Source organism: Alexandromys fortis, unplaced genomic scaffold, assembly GCF_014885135.2.
Source record: "Alexandromys fortis isolate MF-2015 unplaced genomic scaffold, M_Fortis_MF-2015_v1.1 scaffold_5, whole genome shotgun sequence".
NCBI lineage: Eukaryota > Metazoa > Chordata > Mammalia > Rodentia > Cricetidae > Alexandromys > Alexandromys fortis.
In genome coordinates, this window is record NW_026067924.1 from 23,983,839 (window position 1) to 24,002,519 (window position 18,681).

General features: G+C 45.7%; 1 protein-coding gene across 2 annotated transcripts in view; it reads left to right on the plus strand.

Moving 5' to 3' along the window:
• The window catches only part of Actn2 (actinin alpha 2), a 67,183-nt gene that overhangs the window by 22,361 nt on the left and 26,141 nt on the right, over positions 1-18,681 (plus strand). The window contains exons 2-7 of one of the 2 annotated variants that reach the window (XM_050142293.1): positions 4,848-4,962; positions 6,178-6,297; positions 7,076-7,162; positions 9,763-9,850; positions 11,713-11,791; positions 14,924-15,005. In XM_050142293.1, the coding sequence (XP_049998250.1) occupies positions 4,848-4,962; positions 6,178-6,297; positions 7,076-7,162; positions 9,763-9,850; positions 11,713-11,791; positions 14,924-15,005 (571 nt within the window). Of the gene's footprint in view, positions 1-4,847; positions 4,963-6,177; positions 6,298-7,075; positions 7,163-9,762; positions 9,851-11,712; positions 11,792-14,923; positions 15,006-18,681 lie in introns of those variants that run through there. The other variant, XM_050142294.1, reaches the window with a different exon arrangement.

Genomic DNA, 18,681 nt, shown 5'->3' on the forward strand with positions numbered 1-18,681 from the left:
CAACTTATCCTTAAACATTCCTCATGAACGAATTTAATAAAGTATTTTATGAATGAATGAAATATGAATAGGTGTAGTTGGCTAAAAACTGAAGCCAAGAACCAAGCAGAGCAGCTGAACAGCACATGTTCCCGTCCTCAGTTCATTGAGGACCTAAGTTGTGCACACCATTAAGCACACATGTTCTGTGTTATAATCTCACTGTGGGAACAGCAGTGGATTTAAGCTGTTTGTGAAAGATGGAAGGTCTTTCCTGCTCTTAAGTGAACCATTCTCTCTCACATATGCTCCCAGAAAAATGCTTGGCTGCCGTGTTTCAAGGTCTGGGGAGCAATCCCCCACCCCCACTCCCAGCCTCTGGATCGTCTTCAGGACTGTGGCACAAGCAGAGACTTTGGATGGTTTGAGTGTCCTGCAATCTTAGCAGGACCAGAATCTTGGCCCCACTCTGTTGCTTCCTGGGCTTGGAGAGCTCCTATCAGAGTCCAGGGATGAGTACCACTAGAAGGGGAAGCCATTGTGCCTGTAGACTGCCCACAAAGCACCTTGGGAGTTGCGATTCTCTGTGTTCTGGAAAGGGATTCTGTATTTACTCCACTTGTCTAAGGCTCACACATAGCATCTCTTCTCTCTTGCTGTGACAAAGTACCTGGAATGGTGCCACTCCCAGACGGGGTGCATCCTTCTTCCTCCCTCATGCCCAGCAGTGTCTCCTAGGTGATCCCAAATTCAGTCAAGTTGGCGGTGAATTTAATCCTCACCCACAGCGGCAGTGTCTGTCACCACACTTCTTTTATCTCTGGGATTTCAAACTTAGTTTATTTGGAGCACTAGATTCATTTGTCTTCCTTTTGAGGAGTAGATGGCTTGGGGTTTCCCATCATGGATCTCTTTGTGGGACTCTGAATTCTCTTTTTTATTTTAATATTTTTATTATCTTTATTTGTGTGTGTATTTGTATACATTGCCACTGTGTGTGTGTGTGTTTGTGTGTTGGAAGACAATTTTTAAGAGTCTCTTTTCTCCTTCCACCATATGGGTTTGTCAGGCTTGGCAGCAGCTACCTCCATTTCCTGAACCCCCCTCACCAACCCTCCCTCTGACATGACTTTATGGCTGCCTCACTCCCTTTTGTGATACTGGTCCTTGGTACGTAGCCCATACTGACCTTGAACTACTGATCCTCCTGCCTCAGCCTTACAAGTGATTGGCATTAAATTCACACACCACTGTGCTTAGCTGTGTACCTATTTCCAGATATCTAGAACACTTGGATTTATCACTAGGTGCAGAGGAGTGGAACTAGTGTGGTGACAGAGGGTTTGAGTTGGGGGGAAGATGGCGGAGGATCTCAGATTGGCCAGGCAGCTTCTGGGGTGAACTGTGGGGCAGACTTTTATGTTCTTCCTCCATAGCCTATCTTCAGTGAGAACAGAGTGCAGGTTTTCCTTTAAGATGGGGCATCCGGCGAGGGGATCTAGTCCCGAGGTGCTTCCTAGGGTAATGTAGTCCTACCTCTATGGCTGTTTGAGTTTTCCAAGGTTCAATTCCCATGGACCTTAAATATATATGTTGCTGTATATTTATATATTACTAAGCAAGAGTTTTGTTGCTGTCTTGTGTATCCTAAGGGTCCCAGTACTTCTCTCAGAAGCCCCTGAGATAGCAAAGGTGTAGGAACAGTGTTCCTAGGCTGTGACAATTAAAACTGTAGAAAGTTAAACATTCGGAAAAGCCTTCTAACTCCATTTCAGTATGCCCTGCCTGTCCTCTTTGCCAGCAATTATCATGGAGCCGTCTGAGCCCCCTTTCCATGGTGCTCAGCCACCCGCTTTGTGGGTACTTTGGAGAACTCAATTAAAGATAGGCTGTTTCTTGGGACTGCACCCTGCTGAATACATTGGCCATTCACATCTCACTCCTTCTCTGGATTTGCACAGCCCTATAACACGTATGATAGAAAGCCTCCACTGTAGTTACGCCCAAGAAAAGATGTTGTCAGAGTGATTTTTCACAGCATTCACGAGGTATTTGAAGCCTGTGCTGATGTCATGAGCAGCTTCTGATACCCTGACTGCGGAAGGGTGCGAATGCTATGACACCCGCTACCACAGCTTGTCCTTTGTCCTTTTAAAAGTGGCGCCTAAGTAAAAGCAACTCTACAAATGTTTGATTTGTTGTACTTTCCTCTCTGTCAGTTTTTAGGTGATCCGGTATTCTGTGTCTTTCCCATACGATCACATAGACATGTTATTAATCTTGGTGTCAGTTAAACAAATAAGAACACCTTTTAGGCAGTTCTGTTGTGTAATGTTGGTCCTTAAAAATTCTGTAAATTTTTTAAGTGTGTGTGTGTGTGTGTGTGTGTGTGTAAAGACTTCTTTCAGAAGTTGATTCTCTCCTTCCACCATGTGGATCCCAGAAATCTAATTTAAGACATCAGGTTTGGTGACACACTCTTTTACCTGCTGAGCCATATTGCTGGCCCTGTTTTTTTTTTTTTTTTTTTTAATAGAGTCTCATGTAGCCCAGGTTGACCTCAAACTCTGTATATAGCCCAGGCTGACCTCACACTCTGTATGTAGCCAGGAATAACCTTATTCTTCTGTTTCTACCTTGCAATTGCTACGATTAAACCCTGTTTTTATTTAGTACTAGAGACCAGACGCAGGGCTAATGTATGCCGTGCAAGTATTCTACCAATTGAGGAACCCACAGCCCCGAAGTACATAGAATTAATATGGATTGCACTTAAGCAGCATTCTTGTAGCCATCATGCCTTCAGATAGCAAGCCTTACTATCTAGAGTGCTGCCGGGAATTCTCTGTGGCCGACCACCTCTTACTGAGCACTTGAACGGTGACTCTAAGCTTAGAGGCTACATAAATTTCTGTAGCCACTTGGTACAAGAAACTGCCACATTGTTAGGTTCTGGGTCTGTCGGGGCTTCCATGTTTATGCCTATAAGTGTGTTTAGGAGAAGTAGTTAATCATTTAGACTCTCGAGGCAAATTTGCTTTCTGTACATTTGAGAAAATGCTTACACATTTTGCCATTGAATTTATATGAGCTTCACATAGTTCTTGAAACAAATGACTGATAAATACAAAAGTCCCTTTATTACTTGGGAGAATTGTTTTTCATGGGCACTGTGGTTTTTTTCCTGGGCCTGCTTGGAAGCAGTCTGTGTGGGAGAGGTTGACTTTTCTTATCATGAGTACAGACCCCTTTATGTGTCCCCTGCGCACCCCTCCCCCACTTCTTGTGCGAGGCACTTTGTCCCTGGGCCCAGCAGCTGTTGTGAGGAGAGGACAGTTCGCATTCTTAGCCAGCAGCTGCCCAAAGAGACTGATCTGGTTTTGGCAGGAAATAGCACACAAGTGAAAGCCAAGTTAAAAGAAGCTTGAAAAATAACAGTGTGGCGCAGGGCCGCACTAACGCGCGCTCCGTTTTCCTCCGCAAATTGTACCAGTAACTTCTTCAGATGACAGGACCTAGCGGCATTCGGCTAGGCGCTAGGTCATGCATGACCTAGGGGTTAAGACCATGTAGTGCTCTTCCAGAGGACCCAAGTTCGGTTCCCGGCGCCCTCATCCTCATCAGGCGTCTCTCACCCAGCTGTAGCTAACGCAGGCTCCAGGCGATCCCATCCAGGCCATCCGGCTCATCTCTGGGCTCATGGGTACCTGAGCAATCTTCTGCTGATCTACTGGGCTCATGGGTACCTTCTCTCTCTCTCTCTCTCTCTCTCTCTCTCTCTCTCTCTCTCTCTCTCTCTCTCTCTCTCTCTCTCACACACACACACAATATTTAAAACCTATAAAAGATACAGAACCTAGCTAGCACAAGGCATAGAATAGGCTCCTAGGAGGGTATTACTATTTTTTAAATAATATACTACAAATTTGTTTTAATTGGTTAAGCTAAGAACTTAAAATTATTGTTCTTTCAAGATAAACGGATAATTAGTGGTTATGGGTCCCCCCTCCTCTACGCTACGCAAAGTCAGCCACCCTCTACAAGAAAGCAGTTTCAACATTCCTTCTGCAGCATTGATGTATCTGTTCCGCAGGGACGCTTACTTTCGCTGAATTCAAGGACTAAAAGCACGTTCTTATGTAGTCTCTTTCCTTCAGAGTAAGAGTTCTTCAGAAGGCGCAGCCATTGTCAGTTAGAGCCACTTTCCACCGAAGGTAACCGCTCCTCAGGAGGAGGGAGAGAGGCTCGGCAGGTAGAGGCACTTGTTGCCAAGCCGACAGCCTCCATTCGGTTTCTGAGGCCACCTGGTGGCAGGAGAGGAGGGGCCTACAGGCTGTCCTCTGATGTCCGCTTGTGCCTCCTCCGACTCGTGTACCTCTCTCCCCCACAGAATAAATAAACAGATAAGTAAATAAGTGTAAAAAATTCCTCAAGTTGTAGTTGCAAACAAATGGATTTTGTCCCCACAGAGATTTTACCAAGTGCTCACCTTTGTGTCTCCGTCGAACTCTGCTTCCCGTAGAAGGCCCAGGTAGCCCCAGTGTCTGACAGACCCAAAGTGGTTCTCAGCCTTCCTAATGCTGAGACTGTTAATACAGTTTCTCATGTTGTGGTGACCTCCAATCATAAAATGGTTTCATTGCTACTTCATGTCTGTAATTTTGCTACTGTTATGAATCATAATGAAAATATCTGATCTGATATGCAGGGTATCTGATATGCGACCCCTGTAAAAGAGTCACTTGACCCCAAAGGGGTCGCGATCCATAGGTTGAGAAGCACCGCTTCCGAAGGTGCCAGGTGTGTCCATGAAGAAGAGGTCTGTTAACTGCCTGGCCTGTGCTCATCCAGTCTGATTTTCCTTGCAGACCTTCACTGCCTGGTGCAACTCGCACCTACGGAAAGCTGGCACCCAGATCGAGAACATCGAGGAGGATTTCAGGAATGGCCTCAAGCTCATGCTGCTTCTGGAAGTCATCTCAGGTGGGTGTGCAGGCTCAGACTGTGTCTGACCTGTGACCTGCAGGGCAGTGTCTGTAAAGATGAACATATTCTTTGAACTTGGTTGGCTATAACATGGCAAAAAGCTGAGTGCAGTTAATCCTAGCAATGGGGAGGCAGAGGTGGATGGATTTCTGTGAGTTGCAGGCCAGCCTAGTCTACACAGTAAGTTTCAGGAAATCCAGGGTTACACGGTAAGACCCTATCATCTCAAAGAATAAGGCCAAAGTCAAGAAAATTTTTTTCAAAGAATTATCACCTGGGTTGGGTATTTTTTTTTTTTTGGTTTTATTTGTTTGTTTGATTTTGTTGTTGTTTTTTCCTCCAGTGAAGAATGGATTCTGTATAGACTGGACTTTCAAATGTTTAGGGCTAGATGTAACAGTGCATCCCTTTAATTCTAGTCCGGATTAAAAGGATCACCACGAGTTTAAAGCCAGCCTAGGCTACATAGTTAGTTGCAGGCCAGCTTAGGGTACATGATGAGATCCAGTCTCAAAAAGCAAAAGAAAAGAAAACCAAATCCCCGATAAAAACAAAGCAGTGTGCTGCACATCTCAGAACAAGAGAGAAAAAAGGAACACTTCCGTGCTGCCTGCCATGATACCTGCTTCACCTTTAGTCCACCTAGTGAGGGCACAGAAAGACATGAGACCTCTGGTCCAGGTCAGGGCCTGTGTTTCACATGAGTGAACATGTGCGAAGATTGCCCTGGACTTGTCATCATGTATAGACTGGGCAGGGTAGGTGGGTTGTCCTCGAGACGTGACTCAGAAGCAGAATGGCCAGCTCACTCTAGTCCAGGTAACCTTGTAACCTGATGTCTAGGAAGCCCTGGCAGCCACTTCTGTGGCTTGAATTAGGCTACCCAACTTCTTCTAGCAGCTAGCCAGAAACTCTGAGTGCTTCAAGGCCACCAACTGGCTTCTCTCTTTCTGAATGTGAAAGCTGACTTAAGGCCAGATCTGATGTACTGATATGCCTACGTCAGCAAAGGGTGCAGTAAGCCTTGATCCTATAGTTCTCTTGGTCACATTGGCCTTGCATGTATTCCTTCTTTGTCATTTAGGGAAAGCAGGAACATGCCAGAAGCAATGGGGTGATCATTTCCTCTTAAGAGAAGCCTAGACTCTAGTATTTAGCTCCTTGATTCAGAGCCCAGGCAGTACTCTGCATGATTCTCTTTTCTTCCTTCAGGGGAAAGGCTGCCTAAACCTGACCGGGGCAAAATGCGGTTCCACAAGATCGCGAATGTCAACAAGGCTTTGGATTACATAGCCAGCAAAGGGGTGAAGCTGGTGTCTATTGGGGCTGAAGGTAGGTGAGAGGTGACCTCATAGGGAGGCTGTGGCCTGTGCCTTCGGTTTTCTCCTCCCTCCCTCCGTGTTCCACGCCTGCCTGTGTCATACTCCCTGGGCACTGCCTATAGACTTGAGAACCAGGAGTGGGTACCAGGTTCTAGACTAACTGGTAAATACCAACATCAAGTGTCACACCTTGTCTTCTTCAGACTGGAATGAGAAAGAAGATTCATGTCTGAAGGATTCTAGGTTAGAAACTGGTCACTAGGACCAGGTGTGGTGTTGAGACATGACTGTCATCCCAGAACCCAAGAGGCTAAGGTCCAGTCTAAGTTTGAGCCCAGAGGGACTTCAAGGCCAGCCCTGGCTGCATAGTAAGACCCTGTCTCAAAAGAAAACAAAACTGAATAAAATACCTAATTTCTAGGAAGGGAGCAGCCTCCCCATTGTTTGTGGAAGACTGGGCACCAGGGGAAGCCAGGAGCTGGATCAACTGCATGTCACCATGTAACTGCCATTTAGGGAGATGGCAGGAGGGGCCAGGGCAGAGATTGGGTAGAATGCCTTCTCTCTGACGGGGTCCTAGAACTCCTAGGTGCTCTGCAGTGACAAAGCATATACAAGACTGGTGCTGCTTGTTAACTCAGAATTTATCTAAACTTAGAGCCATTTGCTTATAAATGCCATAGAACCAGACACTTGTTTAAACAGACGGGTCCTCTCCTGTGTGTCCTTGCCAACGAATAGTGTACTGATTGTGTCATCTGCCCATTAACTTGTTTCTCTCACCACAGAAATAGTCGATGGCAATGTGAAAATGACCCTGGGTATGATCTGGACCATCATCCTCCGCTTTGCCATTCAGGACATCTCAGTGGAAGGTAAAAGTCTCAAATGGTGATCCAGTTGTTTGGTCTGGAAGCTCTGCTTGCAAATTAAAATTTGAGTAGGATATTGTGACATTGAACAGTCATGAAAAGCATCTAAATTGAGTCTTCAAAGATTTCATATTTCTGTGGGAAAAGACCCTGATGGTGCTATTCTATTCTTGGGGTGGAATCACTTTGCAAAAGATGAGCACATGTTCAGAGCAGACGTTATTTTTAACATGGGTCGTTCTGCTGCATGTTGCACTAGGAAGTTAACAAATTACTAACGAAATAGGCAGGGAGTTTTTCTTTCTTCTTTTTTTCCTCTGTCCTTTTCTCTCTCCTCCTTCCCTCCCTTACTCCCTCTCTATTCTTTCTCTCTGTCTCTCTTCACTAGGGATTGACTTGCCCATACTAAGCCTGTTTTGCCACAGAGCCATCCTCACAGCCTCCTAGGGCAAAGTTCTTCAGGCTTACAACTGGAAAATAATAATAATAATAGTAAATAATAATAATAATTTGGGCATTGCCAAGCAGTGGTGGTGCATGTCTTTAATCCCAGCACTTGGGAGGCAGAAGCAAGCAGATCTTTGCGAGTTCAAGGCCAGCCTGGTCTATGGAGTGAGTTTCAGGACAGCCAAGGCTACACAGAGAAACTTTGTCTTGAAAAGCAAACAAAGAAAGTTGGGTATGGTGGCTGTCACTTACAAACCCAGCACTGAGGAAGGCAAGACAGGAAGATCTCAAGTTTGAAAACACCTTAGGCTTCGTAGTGGTTTTCATAGTACCAGGCAGTCAGGGCTGCATAATGAGACCCTGTCTCACCCACGAAACATTCTCTTCATTCTCCCCAAATAAAGGAGAAAAAGAAAAAAACAGGAGATGCTCCTAGCTCAGCTATGTGATAGTGTAAATTGGTCTTCAAAATAGTATCTACTCCATAAAGTGACTGTAACTGCTTAAATATTTAAACTTAGTGTATAAAAACCAACACGGTTATGACAAATTACTGTTTTTTTAATAAAGTGGGAACCTTTAGGAAGCATCTTGTTATTTCATTAGCATAAAGAAATGCACTTTTATAGAACCACATTGTGCAGGAGTGTTCAAATGCAGACTGTGCGTTCTTCAAACTGGCTGTCACTTCTGAGCCTGAACTGTGGTTTGAATGTCGCTATATCCAGTTTAGATGATGTAAATGGATTTGGGGTTCTAACAAGGAAATCGCAAGTAAATTAGAGGCTCTCTAAGGGCACATACTACAGGCTTCTTGTCACCTGGTTAAAAAAAAACAGGCAAGTGAATTTTTTTAAAGATTTATTTTAGTTTTAATTATGTATATGTATGGGGGAGTGGTGTGTGTGTGTGTGTGTGTGTGTGTGTGAGAGAGAGAGAGAGAGAGAGAGAGAGAGAGAGAGAGAGAGAGAGTGTGCAGGTGTCCGTGGAGGCCAGAAAGCAGGTCAGATTCCCCGGAGCTGGCATTAGAAGTAGTTATGAGCTGTTCCACATGGGTGCTGGGAACTGAACTCAGGTCTGCTGGGAGAGCAACGTGAGCTCTTGACTACTGAGCCTTCTCTCCAGCCCCACTGGGTGGTTTTAATGATGGCTGGCTGGTGAGTCACTAAAAGCACCAGAGAGACCAGCATCAGAGCTTCTTCCAGCCTGGGAAGAACACTCCACCGCTCGCCACTGAGGCTTCGTTAGCTCTTAGTTAGCAAGTTGAAGCAGGCTGGGTATTGGCAGTCCATCTTGCCCTTAAACCTATTCTGCTGGTACACATGCTGTGCTTTTGGAGTTAAGTAGGCAGCTCTGATTTTCAGAATGTCAAGCTGACATTTGTCAACAGCTCCGAATTCAGATTTAATTGCAAGAGGTGCTGAAGAGATGAGCTAGCAGTCCTGACCTGAAAACCCAAGTTTTGCTTCCTGGAACCCACAAGGTAGGAAAGAGCACCAACTCCTGACACATGTACAGCATGGCACACACACAAGTGCGTACACGCACACAATTTAATTTAAAAAAATTAGAGAAATAAACATCTAAGGAAAATATTTAGTTACAGTGATCTCATTAGGCTAAAAAGCACAGTAATAAATTTTGATAAAGTGAAAAAAAAAAAAGAGCAGTGATAATGACCCGCAGAGCCAGGGAAGGAGGGAGGTAGCAAGCAATCAGACTGTGCACGCTGATCCGTGTGAACGCTCTGTTTAGCGTGGGGTTGGCCTCGAACTCCTCGTGACATCTCCAGGGTATGGAATTAAGGGGGTCCAGCAAATCCTTCTCCAGTTAGTATTACAGGGGTGAAGTGTTTTTCTGACAGGTTGTTTAGGCTTCTCTTTGTATTTTTGTTGTGTTTCGGCTTTGGTTGCAGGATGTTGCACTTGGTCATGGAAACACCAAGCACGTGGTCATTCTACTCCTGAACTACCTCCCGTAGCCTTGGTTGCAATTTTGTAATTAGTAATAAATCAAATTTAAAATTTTCAGGTATAGCTATGAGAATGCCATTGTCTGAGTTTCCCCTAAATGATTTTTTTTTTGTATGTCCAAAATAAAATAGCCGTTCTCGGAATGTTTTTCCTTCCAAACACCTTTTCTTGATGCTGTTACAGAAACATCTGCCAAAGAAGGTCTGCTCCTGTGGTGTCAGAGGAAGACGGCCCCGTACCGAAATGTGAACATCCAGAACTTCCACACCAGGTAAGTGCCAGGGCTGCCGAGGCCCTACCTGTCTCTCAGAGCCCGGGAAGGCGAGGAGAACCACGTGACTTGTACTAGTATCTCTCCTGTCCAGGGACTAGTTTCCACAGGAGAAGCCAAGCTATGTTTTCCCAGAGGAGACGGTTTGTGAGGGTTTGCAAACAATGGGACACGTTTGTAAGTGGACTCTACGCTGCACCAGGGTCCTTCCTAGTCTGATCTGGGGGCTCCTTGTGGAAGGAGTGGTGGACTTATCTGTGTCACTGGGAGCCCAGAAGACCCCACAACCACTCCGGACACTCCTCCACCTTGGCCTCTCCTGCTTAGTCCATCAGCTTTAATAGTCAAAATTGAAGACAAACAGAAAAGTCACACTTTAAAAATGGCAGAGAACAGGACAAATGCAACATAGAATTGGCGTGAGAGTCCATGTAGCGCTGGCTGCAGGCTTAGCTCCCAGGCGGTTTTCTATACTGTCACATGTGGGCACAGGCTTGGTCATATTCTCATCCTTTGGATGGTGAGTTCCCCATGGGTCTATGGATAGCGAGAGAAAGTCCGTTACCACAGTAACCAATTGGGAGGTACTTTGGCTAGAAAATTATTAGACTGATGGCTGTTGGACAGGGAGGGTCAATTTTCCTGAAGGGTGTGACCCTTGATTGGTCTCCCATACTCCGGTGGATGGTTCCCCATGAGGATGTGGACAGCACAAATTGGACTTGATGGATTATTTCTTTTTGAAAGGAAGAAAGAAAAGAAGGAAGAAGGGAGATGAGGATGGGGTAGATCTGAGAGGGATTGGGGAAGAGTAAGGAATGAATGTGATTAAAGTGTATGCTTATCTGAAACTCAAAGAAATGTTTTTTAAAATGTATTTAAAAACACGTTAGACTATTTCCAGGACTATAGCACCAAGCTAGGCCATGCGAGCAGAGGAGAAAGGAAGCCCTCCCTGTCCCTAAGAAGCCAGAGGAGACTGAAATGGCCAGCTAGGGTGAAAGTCAGGCTCCTGTGTTTGTCTATACTTACCGCTCTCCTCTTCTCACACTGGGCCAAATGGACCTAGGCCCTTCCAAGTGATGTTCCATCAGGTTCTTCTTCCATGTCTACTCTTTGAGGGGTACCTCCCGTGCCCTGCTCTCACTGGTTCTGCTGTCAACAGTACACTTAGAGCTGAGCATCCCAGGGGCCATTAATAGTGTTGTTTTTGCCCCTGCTGACATCCAAGTTTGCCCTGTGACCTCACTTATAAGCTTTAGCCTTTTAAAAAAAAAATAAAAGTAAGCTCAGAAGGGTACCACCCGTCTGTAATCCTGGCACTTAGGAGGCTGAGGGTAGAAGGTTGAGAGTCTGAGGCCAGTCTGAGCCACACTGAAAGACCCTGTCTCAAAATAAATAGGTAACCCAATAAAAGCAAACCTCTTAGGGAAGACAGAGTAGCTGGGAACTGGTGTTGGCTTTGAAAATACCATAAGGACTTTCAAAGGGTGAATCTCCCGCCTGGGGTCAGTATCGTTGGGGAAGCGGGGTTGCTGGGCAGTATCAGGTAAGAACCAGAATGGAGACTGGGTAAAACGTGAGTAGGAACCTCCAGGATTAGAAGGCAGGGACAGTGGTGGACTTGTCTTATCTCCCATTTCCATCTGGACAGGGGCAGGGTCCCTGGCAAGACTGGGCCTGCTAAAAAAGGAACGGAGAGGGGAAGGGAAGTGTACATGGGGAAGTGCAAGGCTGGACCATCTAGGGGCCATTGGTGTCACTCACTGGCCCATGACATCAGATGGGAACAGCTAGTGTCTCACTCAGGGAAACTGCGGGTCTCTCCACTAACCCACGTTCTTCTCTTCTGTGCTGTAAAGCTGGAAAGATGGCCTTGGACTCTGTGCCCTCATCCACAGACACCGGCCCGACCTCATTGACTACTCAAAGCTTAACAAGGTCATTCATTTGGGGTGGCTTGCAGTGTCCCCCCCACCCATCACGCTCAGCATGTCACCCTGAGAATGAGCATATCAGCACTGGCTAGCATGGATGCGGGCTGCCCAAAAGGCTTTCCATAGGTTCAAGCTTTTCCTAGCCTGGAGAATAAGGAAGGGTCCATTGTTCTCCCCCTTTTTAATGCGCACCTGAAGATCGCATATGCTAGGGGAGTGGTTCCTATTGAGCCAATGTATTCCTTGCCCTTGAATTCCCTTTAGCGTTCTGGGGCGTTTTTATGTAGCTGTTGAGAACTGATTAATTGGTTTCTCACACAGGATCATCACAATGATGTCATTGTTGATGGTAGAAATTAGATATTAGTCTTACAATAGAAGCTTTGGAGATTTGGGGGTGGGGGCTAACCTTAGAGAGCAGTTCAATGCACTAGGTCTCAGATGAGGTTGGGGTTCGGTGGAGTGGGAAACAGGGGCTCTTGTAGATGAGGCTGACTTTGAATTCCTGATTCTCCTGCCTCTACATCTTAGGCACCGTGATTGCAGGAGCGCTCCTCTCAAAATTAGAAGTAGTTCCAGAGTCAGTTGTGGTGCCCAGCACTTGGGAGGGTGAGGCAGGAGAGTGGTGAGTTAGAGGGCAGCCAGCCTGGACTATCCAGGAAGACTCACAGTCATTTTAAAGTGTAGGTTGTGGAACAGAGAGAGATAAGGCCCTCCTCTGGAACTGCCATGCTTCCGAAATAATGACGCAGGAAGATTCAGGACTGAGACCATGGCAGTCTCGGACTGCTTGCCTTGGGTTGTAGCCACAGATTTCCTGCTGGTGTGCTGAGTTGGCTCTTCATGTGTGCTGTGTGTTTGGGTTGGAAACTGGCTCTGTTGCATGCTGCCCTCACGTGTGTGGCATGTACAGTTATGCCCTCTGGCTTCCCTCAATCCTGTTAATTATCACTTGCCCACCCGCACCCCCTCTCCCACCCCAGCCTGTCTCCATCAGTTCAGAGCATGTGAAGGTTGATTTGTTCCCCAAAGATGAGGATGGGGTACCACAGTAGAAAGCCGTGTTTCAGACTAGCCAAAGCACATAAGCACATGTATGTTTCCCCCATGAATATTTATTGCATCTGTAAAATGAAGAACTTGTTCTAAATAGATGATTCCCTGCCAATTTATAGTGATCAGTTTTTATTTTGAAAGTGAATAGACTTGTGGAATTGGTCATCTATAGTGGGGGGAAAATTAGTAATATATGACAGGTAGAGTTTTCCATTCTTTATATCAGATTTATATCAGATTCTATATAATGAATAAGTGTGTATGCATATATTCTCATATATGTAAGCATGTGTGTAAAACCATGCATACATATTCATTGAGGCCTCACACTGAAGTCAGTGCTTTACTTTTTGTTAGTTTGTTTGACATAGGGCATGGCGATGTAGTCTAGACAACCCTTAGACTCATGACAATTCTCCTGTCTTGGCCACTAGAGTGCTTAGATTGTAATGAGCCATCATACCTGGCTTCAGGAATTAGCATTCCAGCTTTGTAGACCTAGAAAGCGGGAGAGCCAGGGCTTGCCCAGGGTCATGGCTTCCTACGCTAGGAAGTACTGAATTGCCTTGTTTCATTTCTTTAAATTTAAACCAGTGGTTGTCACCAGGTCTCACTTTGTTTTGGGTACTGGAATCTTCCCTACATGTTTTTGAAAACAATTTTTTTTCACTTAACTAGTAAGTTTCATAAACATAGCCATAATACAGGCAAGTAATATTTGCTTCACAAGATTAATCAAATGAACGTATGCCTTATTAAAACAGTATTTAGTTAAAAACCATTTTTGCCTGATATAATCAGATATCCTGAAGTAAAGGAGATGACACCGGTGTTCTCTGTGGGCACATCTAAAATGTGGTTTTGATGTCTGAGGCCTTCAGTGGGTCCCTTGTAGTGAAGGAACTGAGAGCTTTGCAGAGCAGTGCAGTTTCTGAGATGTTCAAATGGGCAGATGGCTCAGCAGGGAAACGTACTCCCTGGCCAAGCCTAACAATATGAGTTCAATCCCTAGACACACAGAGGAGGGAGAGCACCAACTCCTGAAGTTGTCCCCTGGCCTGCATACATGCTCTGTGATGCACGTGTGCCTGCATGCAGGTGTACGCATGCATGTGCGCGTGCGTATATACACACACAACAATAATTAATAAATTTAAAGAAATCTGAAATATTTACATGGCATTGCACCGAGAGGTGATTGAAGTTGTCCCTGCACTAGCACTGCTGTTCATTTGGATTTTCCTTTCTCGCCTCCATCCATTTCAGACTTATCATAGTTCATCTCTTTAAGAGATTAAAACAGCTTTTGTTAAGTCTAGTTTTCCAGTATTTTGGTTACATATCTCTAGTTAACCTTACTACGCATGTTTAGCCAATTTCATAGGGTGGAAAACATAATTTCCTGTAAAAAAAAATGACCATGGTGAATTCACGTGAGATTTTTAATACAGTCACTTTCTCACCTTTAATATAATAGAGGTGTCATTTCTGCTCTCACCTTTAACATCATAGAAGAATCATTTCTGCTCCTCATAGCCACCTTGTAACCGCTCTAGTGGGCTAAGTATTTCACCCAGTACCCCCAGCTCGCTTATATTCTGAACCAACATGTTAAGCTGAGTGTGGTGGCGCACACCTGTAAGCCTGTCACTCGGGGAGTAGAAGCAGGAGGATCAGTTCAAGGTAGGACTTTGTGAGATGTGTCAAACAAACATCACAGTATAATTGGGGTAAACATCTGGAAAATGGCTTTCATGATTTAGAATGGTGGAGGATTTTTCCATAGCCCTACCGCACACATATCAGGGTATCCTTTCTTACCGGTGACAAAGCAGTCTGACAGCTCACCTCCTAATCCAGCATTTGCCCTCTTAAACCTTTTGCTTACCTCATGTGAGGTGGAGCTGCATGGGTCCTGTGGTTTCTGTGACTTCTAATGTTTCTCTCCACGTCTCATAAGAAGGAACATTGCGTGATTCTAGTTCCATGTGAGCACGAAGGTGTCCTTCCTGCAGTGAGGTGCATGTCTTGTCCATTGCTTTGGTATTTTAAAAACTTGATTATCTTGTTTTCCACACAGGATGACCCCATAGGAAACATTAACCTGGCCATGGAAATAGCGGAGAAGCACTTGGATATCCCTAAAATGTTGGATGCTGAAGGTGAGATGAAAATTGGGCTTACCGAGTTACAGGGGGGAAAAAAAGCAAAACCTATAGATTGTAAAAGCTGTGGCTGTGGAGGGGAGCTTTGTAAAACTATAGCCACGTTGCATCTGAAGTACTTAGGAATCCGACAGAGCTCTGCCCCTCAACCTGAGTATTAGAATTCTGTGTCTATTTTGATCATACATGATCTCGCAGAACTGTAGGAATAGGATTTGACAGACAGTTCAGCTTTAGATAAGAAGTAGAATGTAAGACTGGCCTGGTGGTGCACCCCTTTAATCCCACGCTGGGGAGGCAGAGCAAGTGGATCTCTGCGAATTCAAGGCCAGCCTGGCCTACAGAGTGAGAGTTCCAGGAAGGCCAAGGTTACACAGAGAAGCCCTGTCTTGAAAACAAAAACAAAAACAGAATGCTTTGGTGTAGATTGAAATTTAGATAGGTGTCTGTGTATAGATACAAATTATGTATACATATCCCAAGTGTGAATAAATATGTACATACTACATATTTGCACACATCACATAGACAGTGGTACAGTTCTGGGGATTGAGTCCAGGGCCATGCACACCTATGCAATCACTCTACCATTGAGCTGGGTCCCCAGCCCACCTTTTACTTTATAGTTTGGAGTCAGGGTCTCAAGTCTCATTAGGTTGCCCAGGCTGTCCTTGATCTCACCCCACAGTCCAGCCAGATCTAGAACCTTTGACCCTCCTGTCTCAGCCTCTCCAGCAACTGAGACTGCAAGTCAGCACAGCAGGCTTTGTGGGCTTACTGCTTTTAAAAAGACTTTCTGTGTTTTGTTTTGTTTTGTTTTGTTTTGAGTAGCAGATGCCTTTCTCTTCCCTGTGTAGAGATAAATTTAGCAGATAAATCCCTTGTGAGATTTACCACTTAAGAGGAAAGAAAGTCTTTCCAGCTAAAAGCCGTGGAGCAGAATTTAAAATATGGAACATCGGCCATCAGTGTACTAACCAAACTTTTATGCTACATTTTGAATTTATCGAAAATGAAATTTAATGTTGACAGACCTGGGAGGGATTTTGTATAGTTTGTGTTTTTGTCAGTTCCCTTTCTGGGGACTTGTTCCAAATACTTCTTGTGCCCCTTTGGAGTGGTGAATTCATGCGGGTTGTACCTGTGGCCCGCTGTTTAAAGCACAGGCATTTGGAGAGGGTACATTCATTTCATTTATCCACAAGTAGTTAACCCCCAGCAGACATTTACTGAACACTTACTGTGAGCCAATTCCTCTCTGCTGGGACCTGTGGGGATCCCAAGTTATGAAAGTTTCTGCCCTCTGGATTTGACTTTGTTTTTTACTTTGTTGTTGTTAGTACCATTGTTCTCTAATGGGAATATCAATTAATCTTCAGTTCTCTTAGGGCTAAACAATCACAAGCTGGGTGGCTGAAAGCACCATGGTCCCCTTTCCCTCACAGCTCTAAGTCTGGACTCAGGGTCAGGCCAGAGGCTAAGGGGAGAATCCTTCCCTGCCTTTTTGGGCTTAAAAGCCCCAGACATTCCTTACTCTGTGGCAGCCTTGATCCAGGACAACTTCTTCTCGGAGTCTGTCTCCACACGTCCCGAATCCTAGTTGACAGCTGCTGGGCTAAGGGATCTGTAAACTCCATCATGAGTTCTTCACTTCCTCCCCTCGGGGACGAGCCCTCTGCATAAGGTCCAGTCACAGCCGCTGGAGATGAGCGCCTTAGCTATCCAACCCACAGCAGCGATGCTACCATTTGCCAACCCAAACCCTGTGTGGGTGCTAACACTCAAGCTCCTGGGTGGTTCTCAGAACGGAGGCAGAAGGAAACCCTCCTTCCTGTGCTTTCTCCCAAGCTCTCTCAAGGGAGCACAGAAATGCCCCCTTCCAGTTGTCCTCTCCAGACTAAGTTCGCGTTCATGTGGTCTCTCCGTGGACCTTTCTTTCCATGTGGTAACTAACACCAGAGCTGTTGAATTAATCTCCAGGGTGGATTAATAGGTTCATCTCTCTGTTCATTAGTGCCTTTTGAACGCCTGTCCCAAGTGGAAGGCCAGGGTTGCTTTCAAACATGCATTCCTGACTGTCAGCAGGCTCACCATTCCTGCCCTGGAGCTAGTCACGATCTCCTCTGTTCTGGGTTTCCCTTAGTCTCTGGGTCCTGGGCTGGGTGTGCAGTTAGCCTTCACTTTGTCCTTCTGGCTAAAGGACACTTTAGGGTGCTTGCCTCATTTCCTCCTCCCTTTCTCCCCCCTCCCCCTTCTCCTTCTTCTCTTCTCCCCTTCTTTTCCCGGCTCCTTCCCTTACTTCCCATTCTCTGAGCAGGTCTTTCTATACATTCTAAATTGACCTTAAATCCAGTATATAATCCAGGCTGGCCCAGAACCGGAGGCAGCACCCTGGCTCAGCCTCCTGAGCGCTGGAGTGTCAGGTTTCTATTGTTGTGAAGAGACACCATGACCATGGCAACTCTTATATAGTCAAATATTTAACTGAGGTGGTAGCTTACAGTTTCAGAGTTTTGGTCCATTATCATCACTGGGAACATGGAGGCTGCAGTCGGGCATGGTGCTGGCTATATCTTGATCGGAAGACAACAGGAAGTCTTTTGTCACACTGGGGGTAGCTTGAGCATAGAACTCAAAGCCTACCCCACGCCCCCCCCCCAGAAACACACTTCCTCCAACAAAGCCACACCTCCTAGCAGTGGCACTCCCTTTGGGGGCCATTTTCTTTCAAACCACCGCGTGGACTTGCAGGCACATGCTGTTCTTCCTGACTATTCCTTTTCTTTATCTTTGCCTTTAATGATCCAGAATGTTTACACAAATGTATCAGCCATAGTTGTAGAAGAATCCCATGCAGGAATCTTGTAACTGTTAAGATTGTGAGGGCCTTGGGTGCAGTGCATGCTGGGATGTAACCCCTGCAGACCATCATCTATTACCGGAGGTGTTTTGTAGTCTCCTCCCAGCCTTGCTCTTACCACAGTGATCCAGGAGCCTTTCCTCTGTGCGTTTGCTGTGCTGACAGGCCCACATCGCCACCTGCTGTCAGTTTGGCAATGACACCTGGCGAATCCTTGCCTTTCTACCTTCTATCGTCACCTCACCCTGTGATATTTGTGTTGCTCTCTGAATCCGGGTGTGGGCTATCACGAGGCTAACTGACCTCCTTAGCCGTGGGGCTTCCCTTGCAATGGACACTGGAAGCATTCTTCTCGTCCTGTCTGCCATACTTTCAACAGGTGGTAGAAACTGTATCTACCTTGAACCTGTTTGGAGGTGACCCCAGGGCTTAGGTCTGTGGGCATGCTTCTTGTAGACTTGTAAAAGGAATCTTGTTGACTTTGGCTCCCCAGGTCACAGAAAGCCCTGTAAATGTGCTAGAATTCTCGGAGCCTTGTGTGCCTTCTTGTAATTTAGACTTTTATAGACTATCCGTACTTGCCTTTCTGCAATCCTTCTTTTTTCCTGTGGCGGTTCTCAAAGCACTCAGAGCAGAGACTTCAAGTGTGACTTCTGTGATCTGAGCCAGACTCAGATAGCAAGTGCATGGTGAGCAGGCTCTCTTTGAGGCCTCCCAGAGGACGTGCTCATCAGGAGCCTCATCAGGAGCCTCCAAGCACTTAACTCTCTTTTCTCCACACGGATTCAGTATACGCTGGCAAGCCCTCCCCAG